Raw genomic sequence first — 14,523 nt, 5'->3', positions numbered from 1 at the left:
GGTCGCCTCCGGGGCAGGCGGGAATTGAACTCATGCGGAAGTGGCTTTAGTTTCTTAGTGCAGTGCTTTAACCCACTGCGCCACCAGGGAGGGCCGACTTTGAAGGTTTTTTAAAAGAAAAGTCTTATTAAAAACTTTTAAAATGAGTGTAATGTTGGCTTCATAAAACATGGTTAGTAGTATCCCTTCTTTCTTAATTTTTTGAAAGAGTTTGTGTAGGACAGGCACCAGTTCATTCTGAATGTTTGGTAAGATTCATTTGTAAAGCCTTCTGGTCCTAGGCTTTTGTTTTTTTGTTTTTTTTGGGGGGGGGGAGAGATTTGATTACTGCATCATTTTCACTGCTTGCAATTGGCCTGTTTAGGTGTTCTATTTCTTCTCTGTCTTGCCTTGATTGTAAAGTTGTATGATTTTGTCCATCTCTGCTAGACTGTTGAACTTGTTTGCATATAACTGTTCATAGTAATCTCTTAATATTCCTCTGATTTCTGCTGTGTCTATTGTGATTTTTCCTCTTTAATTTATGATCCTATTTATTTGTGTTTTCTCCCATTTTTGCTTTGTGAGACTAACTAGAGGTTTGCCTATTTTGTTTATCTTTTCAAAGAACCAGCTTTTGGTTTTGTTGAATTATTTTCTTAACTTCTATTTCATTTATTTTGGCTTTGATTTTTATTATTTCCTTTATTCTGCTGGTTTGGGGGCTTTTTGTTATTCTTTTTCCAGTTCTTTAAGGAGGGACACTAGGTTTTTTTTTGTTTTGGTTTGTTTGTTTGTGTTTTTAGTTCTTTCTTGTTTCTTGATGTGTGACTATATTGCTATATATTTTCCTGTTATAACTGCTTTTGCTGTTTCCCATACGTTCTGGTTGTATCCTCATTGTCATTCATCTCAAAGTATTTTTTTAAAGATTTATTTATTTATTTATTCATATGGAACTGGGGTACAGGCCAGAGATGTGGAGGGTGAGAGGATTCACCAGAGACAGAGAGGGGAGCAGAACAGGCAGCTCGACGAAGCACACTGCTGAGGGGAGCAGAGGGCGGGTCGGGAAAGGTCTGCTACACCATGTGGATCTCCTCCGGGGCAGGCTGGAATCGAACTCATGAGAAAGTGGCTTTAGCTTCTTAGTGCTGTGCTTTAACCTGCTGCGCCACCAAGGAGGGCCCATCTCAAAGTATTTTTTAATTTCTTCCTATCTCCTCATTAATCCAGCTGTCTTCCAGTAGTGTGGATTTTAATCTCATGAGGTAGGAGTGTTCTTTTCTTTCTTTTTGTGGTTTACTTCTAGTTTGATGCTTTCATGGTCAGAGAAGATAATTGGTATGAGTTTGATCTTGGAGAATCTGTTAATGCTTGTCTTTGTGTCCCAGTATGTGATCATTTTGGAAAATGATCCATGGGCACTTGAGAAGATATGTACTCAGATTTCCTTGGGTTTAGAGTTCTGTAGATGTCTGTTAGATCCAGAAGGCCTAGATCCCTGTTTACAGCTCTCATGTCCTTGCCTACTTTTTGTTTTGTTGATATATCCAATGGTGAGGGTAGTGTGTTGAAATCTCCTACCACTATTTGTTATCCCTGATGTCTGTTTTCAAAGGTGATAACTGACATATTTTAGTGCTCCTTCGTTTGGTGAATATATGTTGATGATTGCTATGGTTTCCTGCTGTATTATACCTTTACTCATAATGTATTGACTGTCTGTGTCTCTATTTACTTTTTTGGTTTGAAGTCTATTTTATCTGATATGAGTATAGCTGTTCCTGTCTTCTTTTTTGGTCCATTTTGCTTGTAGGATTGTTTTCCATTATTTTACTTTCAATCTATGTTTATCTTTTGTAGTTAAATGTATTTCCTGTAGACAGTAAAAGGTTCAGTTCTGTTTTTTTCACCCAACCTACAAATCTGTGTCTCTTTATTGGTGAGTTTAGACCATTTACATTCAGAGTTAATGCTGGTATATTGAAATCTGTGTTTTTCATTTTATTGGCTTTTTTGTGATTCTTTCCTTATTGTTCTAGTCTTCCGATTCACTCCTCTGTTGGTTTTAGTTCTAGAGTACTGTGAAGTAATTTTTGTAGTCGGGATTTAGTAGTGATGAATTTCTGTAGATTTTGTTTGTCATTGTAAGATTTATTTTTCCATTATAGAGGAAAGAGAGCAACTAGAGCAGGGAAACTTACAAGGAGTTAAATGGGACTTGTGCCACAGTTTTTGTTTTACAGAGTAACTTGGAAAAAGATTTAATATAGCAAACAGGTTTCCCTTTAAAAGAATTGGCCTGCAGATGAAAGAAAGTGTTACAAATATTCCCATGCTTGGTAGCAACCAACTGTTAAAACTATTGGTTTTAACAGTTTACCCAACATAATCTTCACACAGAAAACCTTAGATGTTTAAAGATATGAAAATATGCTGAAAATTTGTCATTGTTGATGTTTGTCAATATAGTGTAGAATTACACAACTAACCTTACTAAATACAGTTTCACAACAAAAAGAAGTAACATTAAATAGAATTTTAAGCCAACTTCATTTTATGAATGTATACTTATCTCCCTCAATTACAGTGTGTTTTTTTTCTTTTTACACACAATGAAAAAAACATAAGAGTTTAAAATGGTCTTACCACCTAAGGTAATGTCATAGACACTATACATATGTGTGTGAATATACCTGATATGTTCAAGGATCATAGAAAATGTTTAATATATTTCTCTCAAGAGCTGGCACTCGCACCTGAAATTTGTGTCCACATATATGAGTTATATTTAAGTTATACACATATAAATAACTTTATGTCAATTGTTGTGGCTAATGTTAACTTAACAAAAGAAAGAGATGCCAACTGAAAAACTAACAGAAGTGATAAATCTTTAGTCTAAGGGTTTTGATGAAAGCTTGCACCTGTAAACTGTACCAAAAACATAATAAATTTCAAATGGAGAACAGTAAAGACTTAGGATTTAAATACCTACAATCAACAAATCTCTATCCTTTCAGAGATGTCTTAAGTAACAGTAATTTACTTATTGAGAACTATGAATAAGATGTACTGGCTACTCACATGAAGCCTGTACATGTCTGACACCATCAAAAACCCCTACCAGTATGTATATACAATATTCGGGCTGATTTCCCTCCTGGGTATCCATGTTTGTTTTGGCAAACACATAAACAAGGGAGTCTGATGTAATTCCACCTTAGACAGGAGTAAGGAAAGGTAAATGGGCTGAACCCTGAAACCCAAGAAGGTGTTCTATTTGTACTATATACTCTCTAGCCAGGTAATTCCATTTTACAGTTAAAATATCACATGGCATACTTCCAGTGATTGCCTGTGTTTCATCAATCTTTGTGGTAATTTCTTTTCAATTTGGATTTTAAAGTACTTCTAGGAAAAAGTCTGGTGTTTAATGAGCTGCTTTGATTCCTTTGTCTGATCCGAATTGTTACCAGCAGATCAGCAGATGATGCCAAGTATAAAAAAAACATGTCCTAAGCAAGTGACATAGACCCAAAATCTTAATTGTACTTAGACCCCTTCTGAATGTCTAGCATGATATGGTTTGACACATGGAGTTTCACTTTCTGTTACTGTTAATTTTTCACTTTCTATATATGGATGATTATTTTGTTCTAACAAAAATAAGATGAAATGTTTCAAAGGAAACCTGGACAGGTGATAATATTAGGTACAGGGATTTTAAGACATTCTAATGGCCTCATGAAATAATAATATATCAAAAATACAGAATGAGGAAAGACTGTAATATTCATATTAATGCATAGTAGGAAATCATTACCAGCTAAATGAGAGCTCTAATGTAAAATATGGAGAAAATCAGGTGTTATCTGATTTCATATTTGAGCATTAGAAAGTCTCATTTACAAATCAATTCTCTATGCCATCTGTATGAGACCATCTTAATTTGGCATAACATTATTCTGCCTGTTATACACCTGCTTGTTCTCTGATTATAGAAGAAAAATAGCATTTTTCTATCATAATAATCCTCACAACTTTTAAACTAATAAAAATACTGAAATAAAAATAATAAAAATAAGCTTTATGACAATAGGATTCAGATACTTCAGAAAAATAAGACGGGGGGCCCTCCCTGGTGACACAGCGGGTTAAAGCACTGCACTAAGAAGCTAAAGCCACTTCCTCATGAGTTCAATCCCCGCCTGTCCCGGAGGAGATCCACATGGTGCGGCAGACCTCTCCTGACCTGCCCACTGCTCCCCTCAGCAGTGTACTTCGTAAATCTGCCTGTTCTGCTCCCCACTCTGTCCCTGGTGAATCCTCTCACCCTCCACATCTCTGGCGGTATCCCAGCTCTGTATGAATAAATAAATAAATCTTTAAAAAAAAAAAAGAAAGAAAGAAAAATAAGACAGGGAATTTAGATTGCTTTGGCTACTTTTAATTATTCCAAACCATGCCATTAAAATATAGCAAATTTGTTTTTGAAAGGAAACTTCTGGAAAAGTCATTATAATAACATGGAAGTGGAAGGACACTACATGAAACACAGGAAAATTCTATCTCATCATGGTAATGAGTTCACACTTCTACATTCTAGCTATCAGCCAGAGACAGCATCAATTAATCTTTTTTTTTTATGAACCTTTATTTTCAGTTTTTCATGCAGTTTTTAAAGTGCACAAGAAAAAAATAATGAAGGAAGAAATTTAGATTACCATGGTGATTCTTTTAAACTCAATGATCAACCGATAAATCACTGGTAATTGTAGAGAACTAATGCAAATTCTAGTTTTCAATTTAATTATGCTAGCCATATCTCAAAACATTAATACAAATAGTTTGCGAAGGGGAAAAAATAAACTACCATCCTTGTAATATACCACCCTAGAAATTGGTTGCATCCATTTAATCATCATAAATATTTATAAAATGGTCAAAGACCTCACGCTTTTGAGTCAGGTCTTAAATGATTAACTGCTAAAGTTACCCATTTCTCTAAAAGTGATAATATGCTCAGGAAAAAAAAATCATTAGTTAATAGTGAATATTTATTTCACAATGCCATATTAGTAACAGACACATTGTATAAGCAATTAAAATTGTACTAAAATTTCAGTTAACATTGACACTTTTGTGATGACCTTATTCCAGTGCCTATCCAGAAATATATCAAGGAAGATAAAACTTTAACAGATGTTTTTCTGGAAGTTAGCACAAAATTACCATAGAATATGTCCTGCTTTGCTATGAAATGATGAATTATGTGTTATTCCAGTTGTTTTCCTGCTTCTCTTTTCACTTCAATTTTGCTTCAAATTCTATCTGACTCATGCAGTACAATAGTCTCTATGTTTTAGATGTATGGCATCTCACATTTTTACAAAATACATATGTATAGTATAAACAGAGATATGTACATTTTGGAACAAAAGGCACACGTTTAGAATACTTCCATATACTGTTATGTTGCATTGAACTGAAACCAGAAGTCAGAATTAGTAAGTTTAGAAGCAAAAGCAAGTGATCACTGTGCTGTCCTTCAAAATAATTCTGTATTTATCATTTTACTTACTTAATGACCTATAAAGTATTTGGCCAAATAGAGAGCTTCAGACTTGTTAAAGGAATATGCTCTTTTAAAGATAATAGCTTATCTCACCTGACTTTCATATATCCTTCAATTTGGATGAAACAGTTGTAAGGTCTTATTTTAGTACAACTGTTGTTTTTTAATTAACATCTAGCACAGCATTATGAACAGCTGTTAACTTAGTAAATATTGTTCTAATGTTCTTCATTTTGCATTCATAGATTTAAGTGACAATAAATATCACCACATGAAAAAAAAATATGTTAATACATCAACTAGAAATACCTGCGGGGCATGTGTCATTATGTCATAGTCAGATTTCTTTACAAATAATGTCACCTGCAGAGCAGATCCTAAATGTAACTCTGAAGGGCTGTACTGTCTTTAGACAAATGGAAAAGAAAAGCCAGTGCATAATTAGGTAACCAACATCGTAATAAGGGCTGTCTGCCTCTATGAACTACAATTCAGATGCCAAAACATAGGCATTAATAAGCTGCATTCTACTTATTAACTCCCGATATCTTCAGAGAGATACGACTATTATCTTCAATATGAAAATGGTGATAAACATCAAATGTATAAATGAGAACATCTGAGATGGTTTTATGTAAAAAAGGAGAGTAAAGATATTTTTTGTTATGACATATCAATGTTATTTGCTGGGTTTGAAGACAGGCAGATTAATAAGTTCCTTTATCTTTTGAAATTTTTTCCCCCAATGTAACTACTAAATGCTATATCCATTAATTTTGAAGCAAAATGCATTGATCAAAAAAATTTAAAGACCTCTATCAATTAAACAGTGAAAAAGGATATATATGTGTATGTATACACACACACAAATATGAATAACAAAAATGAGAAGTTCGATATTGATTCTATTTGTTTACAATTTTTTTAGAGTTTCTAAAAATCCCTACATCCTAAACTGTGCAACATAACTGACCACCATAAAAATCATCAATAAACAATTGCAACTTATTAAGAAAAAAAATTCCGTAGAAAAATAGATAATATAAAGGAATAGGCAACTTATAGTAAATACTTGCAAGTGGCAAAGAAACATTAAAAAAAATTCATTGTTACTAGCAGTCAAGAAAATAGCAATATAAAGAAGTAATTTTAATCATCAGAATGGAAAAAAATTTAAATGATTAGGTTCAGTCAATGCTAGCATGAGTAGATTTTATTAAGCAATTTATAAATCTGCAGGCAAATATTCCAGTCAAATTCTTTAAAACTGAAATGTCTCTTATAAATAACAAAGGGATATACAAAGGGAGTAATGTAAAAAGTTTATTATTAATAATAATAATTATTATTATTAATTATTCATAACATCATTCTAGAAAGAAAACAAGGATCCATTAATAAAAATTTGGAAATTATGGTGAGTATGTAGCATACTAACAATCAACTATTAGAGTGCATTATGTGAGCATTTTTGAAAGGATATTCATGATATATTTTAAGTGGAAAAAGACTGTATTAATATATAAATTATTTTATAAAGCAGACAACAACAAATGAGTAAGCAAACACACAAAATACCACAAGAACACATACACCTCCAGAAGCAAAAGGGAAAAGTATAAGAGAAAAAATACTGCAGTGATGAGGATAAATAGCTTTACTTCAGATATCCACAGTTCTCAATTGGTTGTCATGCTCTTCAAATATAGTCATTTGAATCATAAAATGGGAGCCATGTTATGAAGCTTTTAAATACAACTTCGATATCATTTAACTTCTTAGCATATGCCAAGAAAGGGTTTCCTGTTTTAAGTTTGAAATATTGGAATGATTTCCCAAGATGCTAGGTTACCATGTTAAACTTTTTAAAACATTTAGTTCTTTTGACAGATAGTAACCCAGTTTGTAGTAAAAGAAATGGAAGACAGCGAAAGGAAATAGAATTGTTTTTATCAACTGTACATACAAATGAAAGCATATGCACTATGAGCTCAACATAACATTGTTTGCGAACATAGTAATATTTTACACTGAAACCAACTGGCAATTTGGTCTGGGGTTCCAAGCTGAAGTTACTAATTGAGATTCCCCTCTACTGAAAATAATGTTAACAACAGGATTCCACAGGATCTGATTCATTACTGGCAAATGTTTCTCCCTGAAGAAAAAATAATATAATATCTAAACAATAATACTCTAGGATGTCTAGTCATTAAATGAAGCAACAACAGTTGACTTCAATATTACTTTTCTTTATAAAAAATACTGAGGTTATGGTAAAGACATAAAACTGTGGTTCAAAAAATACACAAGAGGAAAGTTAACCCTTGGTTGACAAAGACCTTTTCCTACCTTCACATTATCTGGATGCAGCCCTCCAGGGTGTTTGTCCATGTACTGACACAAATCAGTGTGCTGGAAGGAAAGAGGAAAAACATAGTCACATCCATATTCACATCCTTCTGGCTATAACACAATTAATCAATACTTTTCTACTTCAAAAATACCATTACCTTTTCAATGAAGCGAATCTAACATAAGTGGGTGAAATTTTATATACAGTCACATGCTTCTCTACCACCCATTTTAAACTACAAATGAAACATTTTCTTTACTTCTAGAATATTTTGTGTTAAACACATCTGTGTTTTAGAAGGAACTCATGTACATGATACATTAAGAGCCTAATTTCCTCCCTATTGTATAAATATTTCTTAACAAAAACCACCTAACTAGAAATGTACCTTAACAAAAGAAAAATAAAGTAAAACATAAATGATTAGCCAACCCAATTAAAATTTTAATTATCACTTTCCAAATAGAATTGCATTCTATCATTTTTATGTTATATGATCTAAAAACATTACAACCAGATCATTATAATACAATGAATCATTCTATTTATGTAACTTTATTCATGAAACAGGTTTTCAGGTTTCCTGAAATCCTTAATATGTCTAATTAAACATGTATACTTTATAAATTAGTGGAAATACAATGAAATTATAAATTAAGACAAATACATTCATTCATATACAGCTCAAAAGACATATGGCTACATAAAGTCTTATACTGTTTTTTAAAAAATATCCCAACCCATTTTGCACACGACTGCATTATTCTTCTTAATGCTTTTTCCACTTATGTTACGAATTTTGAATAAAACATGTAGAATTGTTATTCAAACTTTTATTATAAGATACTAAAAATTTGTAACATTTAAACAATCATTCCGTAAGTTACTGAACATGGTTATTTTTGTCCACATTTCACTATTGAGGAGTTACAAGTGCATGTAAGACATGTAAAAATTTTGATGTAGTAGTAGTTAGGATTCCTGTACTGAGTTTTTATCACTTGCCAGGTGGTAACTATTGATGATATAGAGCTGAAATTAACATTCATTCATTCATTATTCATCATGTGTTCCTCTTATTATGATCCAAACACTACACTAGTGCTAAAGGACACAGAATTAAATGAAATTGATACAAATGAAAACAAGAAAAAGAAAAAAAAAGATATTAGTAATTATAGAATATGCATCATATTACTTTAAGAACAATAATGGATAATATTTGAAGATAGAAGAGGTGGAACCTAGAGTTATGTATTGACTAGATGGCTCAAAAAGGCCTGGGAAAGAAGGTTCTTAAAGAAATTAGTAAACTGAAGGGCACAGAAGAAATGCTCTCAGATAACATTCTGAACCAATATTGCCTTTATTTTTCAAGTATAACCACAGTGTTTAACTTCCAGTCAAAATCAAATTCCATGGGGGCAGAAAATGTTTGACTTAGGAATACCTCTCTTGTCCAATCAACATGTCCAATCACAGATGAGAAACAAATACAAGTGGAAAAAGTTATAAAGCATAACTCAATAAAATGGCCCTAATTATGTTGTAAAACATAATTACAAAACAGTCTTAAAAGTTTTTAGGAAGTAGGGCCCTTCCTGTGGCTCAAGGGTTAAGTTGCATCACACTGAAGCTATCTGAAGCTACTGAAGCACAAGTTCAATCCCCAGCCAGGGAGGTGACCACATGGCACAGGAGACCTCTCCTGTCTAGCAGACCTCTCCTGTTTTGCCCACTGCTCCCCTCAGTAGAGTTTTTCAGGTTGATCCACCTGTTCTGCTCCCCACTTGTCTGTGGTGAATTCTCTCAACCCTCCCGCTCCACACCTCTGGTCTGTACCCCAGTTCTTATATGCATAAAAGAATAAATTTTTTTAAAAGATTTATTTATTTGTGCATACAGAACTGGGTTACAAGCCAGAGGTGCAGGGATGGGGAGAGGCTTCACCAGAGACAGAGCGGGGAGCAGAACAGGCAGATCGACGAAGCACACTGCTGAGGGGAGCAGCGGGCGGGTCAGGAGAGGTCTGCCACGCCATGTGGTCACCTCCGGGGCAGGCGGGAATCAAACTCATGCGGAAGCGGCTTTAGATCTCAGTGGTGTGCTTTAACCCGCTGTGCCACCTGGGAGGGCCCTAAAAGAATAAATTTTTAAAAAAAGTTTTTAGGAAGCAAAACTTACATCCTCTCACCTCAACTAAACAAAGTTAACATCAAAGTATACTATATTTTATCAGCTCTAAGACATACAGTTCTTTGTAACCTATCACACTGGAATTAATAGTAGCTTTAATCTACTGTTACAGAAGCAGTATAGTTGTCACTATGACTAAGTAAATGATTTACATTGTTCTAGTTATAGAATAATTATTCTGATGGTATGAGTCATAACAAGTAATATAAGGGTCATCTGAAGGAGAAAGACACAGATGAGATATAATTGTTATCCAACTGCTATTTGAAAGGAATTCACTAAAAGTTTCTGGTAACATTTTGTGCAAAATTTAAACCACCACATTTAAACTGCAGGCCTCCTTCAATAAGGGCACATTTTAAAAATATGGATAAAAGGAAGCACTCAATTGTAAGTTAATCAAGCATTTTTTTTCTTTCTTAGTAGGTAAAATAACACTTCTTTAGGTAAATGCAGTCTTAAATTTAATGGTAGCAAAATACAAGGGAGAAAGATGAAAAACAATTGAAGAAAGGAAGTAAGAAAAAGAAGAAAAAAAAGAAAATACTTTCTTGGAAATAAAAATTTTAATGATTTTTAAATTATGACAATGATACTACATAGACTTTAAAGCATTAAGTAGTTACAGTATTAGCAACAGGAAAGTTGAGCTTGTTAAACATATGAATGGAATGACTGGAAATTCTTAAAATTAACAAATAAATGGAATAGTGCTGGTTACAAAACTTTTATGGAATTATATATTACACAGATTTATTAAATACTAATTGTGTATAAATAAATATCACTTATTCTCAGGGAGGTCATATCCTATGTATTTTCTATACCTGTGAATTTTAGAAAAAAATTTCCAAGACAAGTTGGAAGCTTTCAATCCTTTTTGTTTAACATGAAAAAATACAAGGCTGAGGAAGGAAGCACTGTCAGGTATGGGGAAATGGGGGATGCTTAATCCTCAAGGAGGAGGAGGATGATGATGATGATGATGATGATGATGATGATGATGATGATGATGATGATGATGATTTTCTGTGAAGTATTTGGAGTAGGAAGAGATATTAGGGAGGACTGCAGTTAAAAATGAGTGGTAAATATAGAAACCTGAGATTCTTACAAGAAACATTTTTTTATGTGTTCTTCCTATGGTCCCAGAAATTCTCATTTACACTCCAATGCTCTCTGTACACTACCGCTGAGACTATGTCTAACAAATATACCATTAACCTCAGAATGCTTTGGATGGTTAAGGGAAAGAATCTGGAGTATCTCAGATGGAGCACAAGGTCCATTCTCCTCTAGTAAAATTATGTACTAAAATACCTGCATTAGAAATGGTTTTAGGCCCTCCCTGGTGGCGCAGCAGGTTAAAGCACAGCACTAGGAAGCTTAAGCCACTTCCTCATGAGTTCTATCCCCGCCTGCCCCGGAGGAGATCCACATGGCGAGGCAGACCTCTCCTGACCAGCCTGCCGCTCCCCGCAGCAGTGTACTTTGTAGATCTGCATGTTCTGCTCCCCTCTCGGTCTCTGGTAAATCCTCTCACCCTCCGCATCTCTGGCCTGTACGCCAGTTCTATATGAATAAATAAATAAATCTTTTTTAAAAAATGGTTTTAGTTCCCTCTCCCATTTTTAATTGCACAGTATGATGGCTGGGGCTACATTATATGTGTTCAAATTATTAATTTACTGACACCTCTTTGCTTTAACTTCTATCCTCAGTTCTATTCATTGGATGTGACTCTTAAGATTTTCTCTGGGCCAGACATGGATTCAAACTTAAAAATGACACTAGAGGCCCTCCCTGGTGGCGCAGTGGGTTAAAGCAGAGCACTGAGAAGCTAAAGCTGCTTACGCATGAGTTCGATTCCCGCCTGCCCCGGAGGTGACCACATGGTGTGGCAGACCTCTCCTGGCCCGCCTGCTGCTCCCCTCAGCAGTGTACTTAGTGGATCTGCCTGTTCTGTTCCCCACTCTGTCTCTGGTGAAGCCTCTCACTGCCCCTGAGCCTCTGGCCTGTACCCCAGTTCTGTATGCACAAATAAATAAATCTTTAAAAAAAAAAAAGACACTAGAAAATAACTGCTTTATCCTTCTATATTTTAAAGTCATCCTGGGTATAAGAGTTCTGAACAGCAGAGCTCTATAGCCATAACCAATACATTATTTTCCTATGATGAAACTTGGAAGATCTAAATTACATCTGGCTTGATCTCTGGCTGTTTCTCATTCTAGTACTAAAAGAAGAACCTTTAAGTACTTGGTAACTGCAGCTCCAACACAATTACTCAGCTCTCCAGTATCCATTCTCCACACTACTTTATTCCTCATCTCATCCTCCCACCACCCTCATATTCCCTCTATCAGTGCTGCTTTTCTTCAGGGTAAAGCTTTTAGAAACACTTGTGCCTGACAGGTTTATACCTGGGTATCCAAGAACACCTCATCAATCTTCCATGGAGTGGATGGATTCACATGAAGCTATCAAGTGTGGCTAGACTTACAGATCAAGCGCAAGGCAGAGTGAGAACAAAACGAGCTCCTAAGGGCTAATTCCAAACTGGAACCTATTTTCTTTAGAATCTGGTTCCTCCTTCCACATTGCTGATTACCCTTCAGGCAGCATTTATTAGGTTATTTACATAGGTGCAGGACTGTTTCTAGGGGAAAGAATTTGAAGAACGCGTCTGAACTCATAATACCCCTGAACAAAAATATTTCCCATGCAAGAATTTGCCACATTTTTAATTTGGGTTTCGCCATTTTGATTTGATTACTTTGTGGTTGAAACAATTTAGAGGCAGGAAAGAATTCTCCCTCTATTATAAAGACAGTGTTAAAAAAAAAAAAAAAAACAGAAAATCAAAGACACTTTATTCTCAAAAGCACTTTCAAAGAGGACAGTCTCATTAATTTCCATTGTATGTTAACCTAGGAACTACAGGAATTAGAGTACATACTCAAGAGTCTAAAAGAGAAAGAAAACTATGAAGCTAAAATACGAACATAATGACAATTTCAAAACAGGCGTGAATGGAGAAAAGACCTTTAAAACAGTATAAGGAAAGAGATACCAGACAAAGGAAAACATAAGACATCCACCTCTCATTTTCTGCTCTCTGCTCCTTACTGTTTTGAACCTGATTTGGGATAGGGAAAAGACTCAGAATCTCTTGAACATGAAATTTTATGCCACTTGCCGGGACAGAAACAAGTTTCAGTCAATTGTCAATCAGACTTTACCATTCAGTGTGATCTCATGTTTCTTTTTAATCAATGTGTTATTCAAGAAGTGAAGTTCACAAACTACTGTCTGTTCAAATGACCAAGCTTCTAGTGAAGAGTGATCAAGTTCTTCAGAGAAATTCTGCTCTTGCATTAGCACTGACTTTCAGATTGAACTTTTCATGTCAAACAGGAATTCAAATAAAGTCCCTTCCCAAACACATTCATTTGTTCTCACTGTCCTGTAACATTAGACATGATACACACAAAATACTTATGAGTTAATTCTGATATTCTTCAAAGTATTGGCAAAATATGACTGAAAATAACATGGCTCCATTTGGACATACAGGCTAAAAATAAGGAAGCTCTTCTATGGAGGTTATCCTCATTTTGAAGTTACGTTAAACGTATCTTCCACATCCTTTACTTCTCTTTCATGTTATCTTTTATTTTGACAAGAATCAGTATATATAAGTTGGGTGTAATTTTTATAACATCAAAAATAGTGCTTTGCAAAGATTCTGGAAGATAAAACTATTTCTGAACTTTATTTTTAAGGCGTAGGCTTTATTTTATGTGTAGACACCAAGGCTCAGTTACACATAAAATAAGCCTACGCCTTAAAAATAAAGTTCAGAAATAGTTTTATCTTCCAGAATCTTTGCAAAGCACTATTTTTGATGTTATAAAAGACACCAAGGCTCAGTTATATTTTTAGTTTGAAATTAACAAAAATTAACAAAAGCTACAGACAAAACAAAAAAAAATCATGTGAAAACATGACTTCAAAAAAATATGAAATAAGTTAACAACTACTTGTTGTGTAAACTTTAGCAGAAAAATACAGACCCCTCCTTTCTCTGGTTTGACATCTTAAGACATTCCATAGTCCTCCCCTCAGTTATACTCCAAGCACTCTAATCTAAAATATGAATATGAATATGAATATAAGTACTTAGTAACTGCAGGTACCAAGAACCAGGTAAGTGACCCATTATAAACAACCTTTAAATAGTATTTTAACTGGTAATAAAAGATTTTAGCAAGAAATCTGCAAAGTTCTAAAGGATTGGAAAAACTATTTGCACTCCCATATAGCCCCAAAATTCATTAATTAAGCAACTGTGATAACTGTTAGTGCAACCAAGGCAATGACCGTGACAGAGGTTTACTTATGATGCTTA

General features: G+C 34.3%; 1 protein-coding gene across 3 annotated transcripts in view; it reads right to left on the bottom strand.

Moving 5' to 3' along the window:
- CDK14 (cyclin-dependent kinase 14) overlaps window positions 1-14,523 on the bottom strand; it is a 530,627-nt gene that overhangs the window by 266,417 nt on the left and 249,687 nt on the right. For all 3 annotated transcript variants that reach the window (XM_012720955.1, XM_012720957.1, XM_012720956.1), the window contains one exon: window positions 7,913-7,975. In XM_012720955.1, coding sequence (XP_012576409.1) covers window positions 7,913-7,975 — 63 coding nt within the window. The remainder of the gene's footprint in view (window positions 1-7,912; window positions 7,976-14,523) is intronic.

Source organism: Condylura cristata, unplaced genomic scaffold (assembly GCF_000260355.1).
Source record: "Condylura cristata isolate star-nosed mole 26May11 unplaced genomic scaffold, ConCri1.0 scaffold00005, whole genome shotgun sequence".
Classification (NCBI taxonomy): Eukaryota; Metazoa; Chordata; class Mammalia; order Eulipotyphla; family Talpidae; genus Condylura; species Condylura cristata.
Note: the sequence above shows the minus strand (reverse complement) of the source record. Positions and strands in the feature narration are given on the sequence as shown.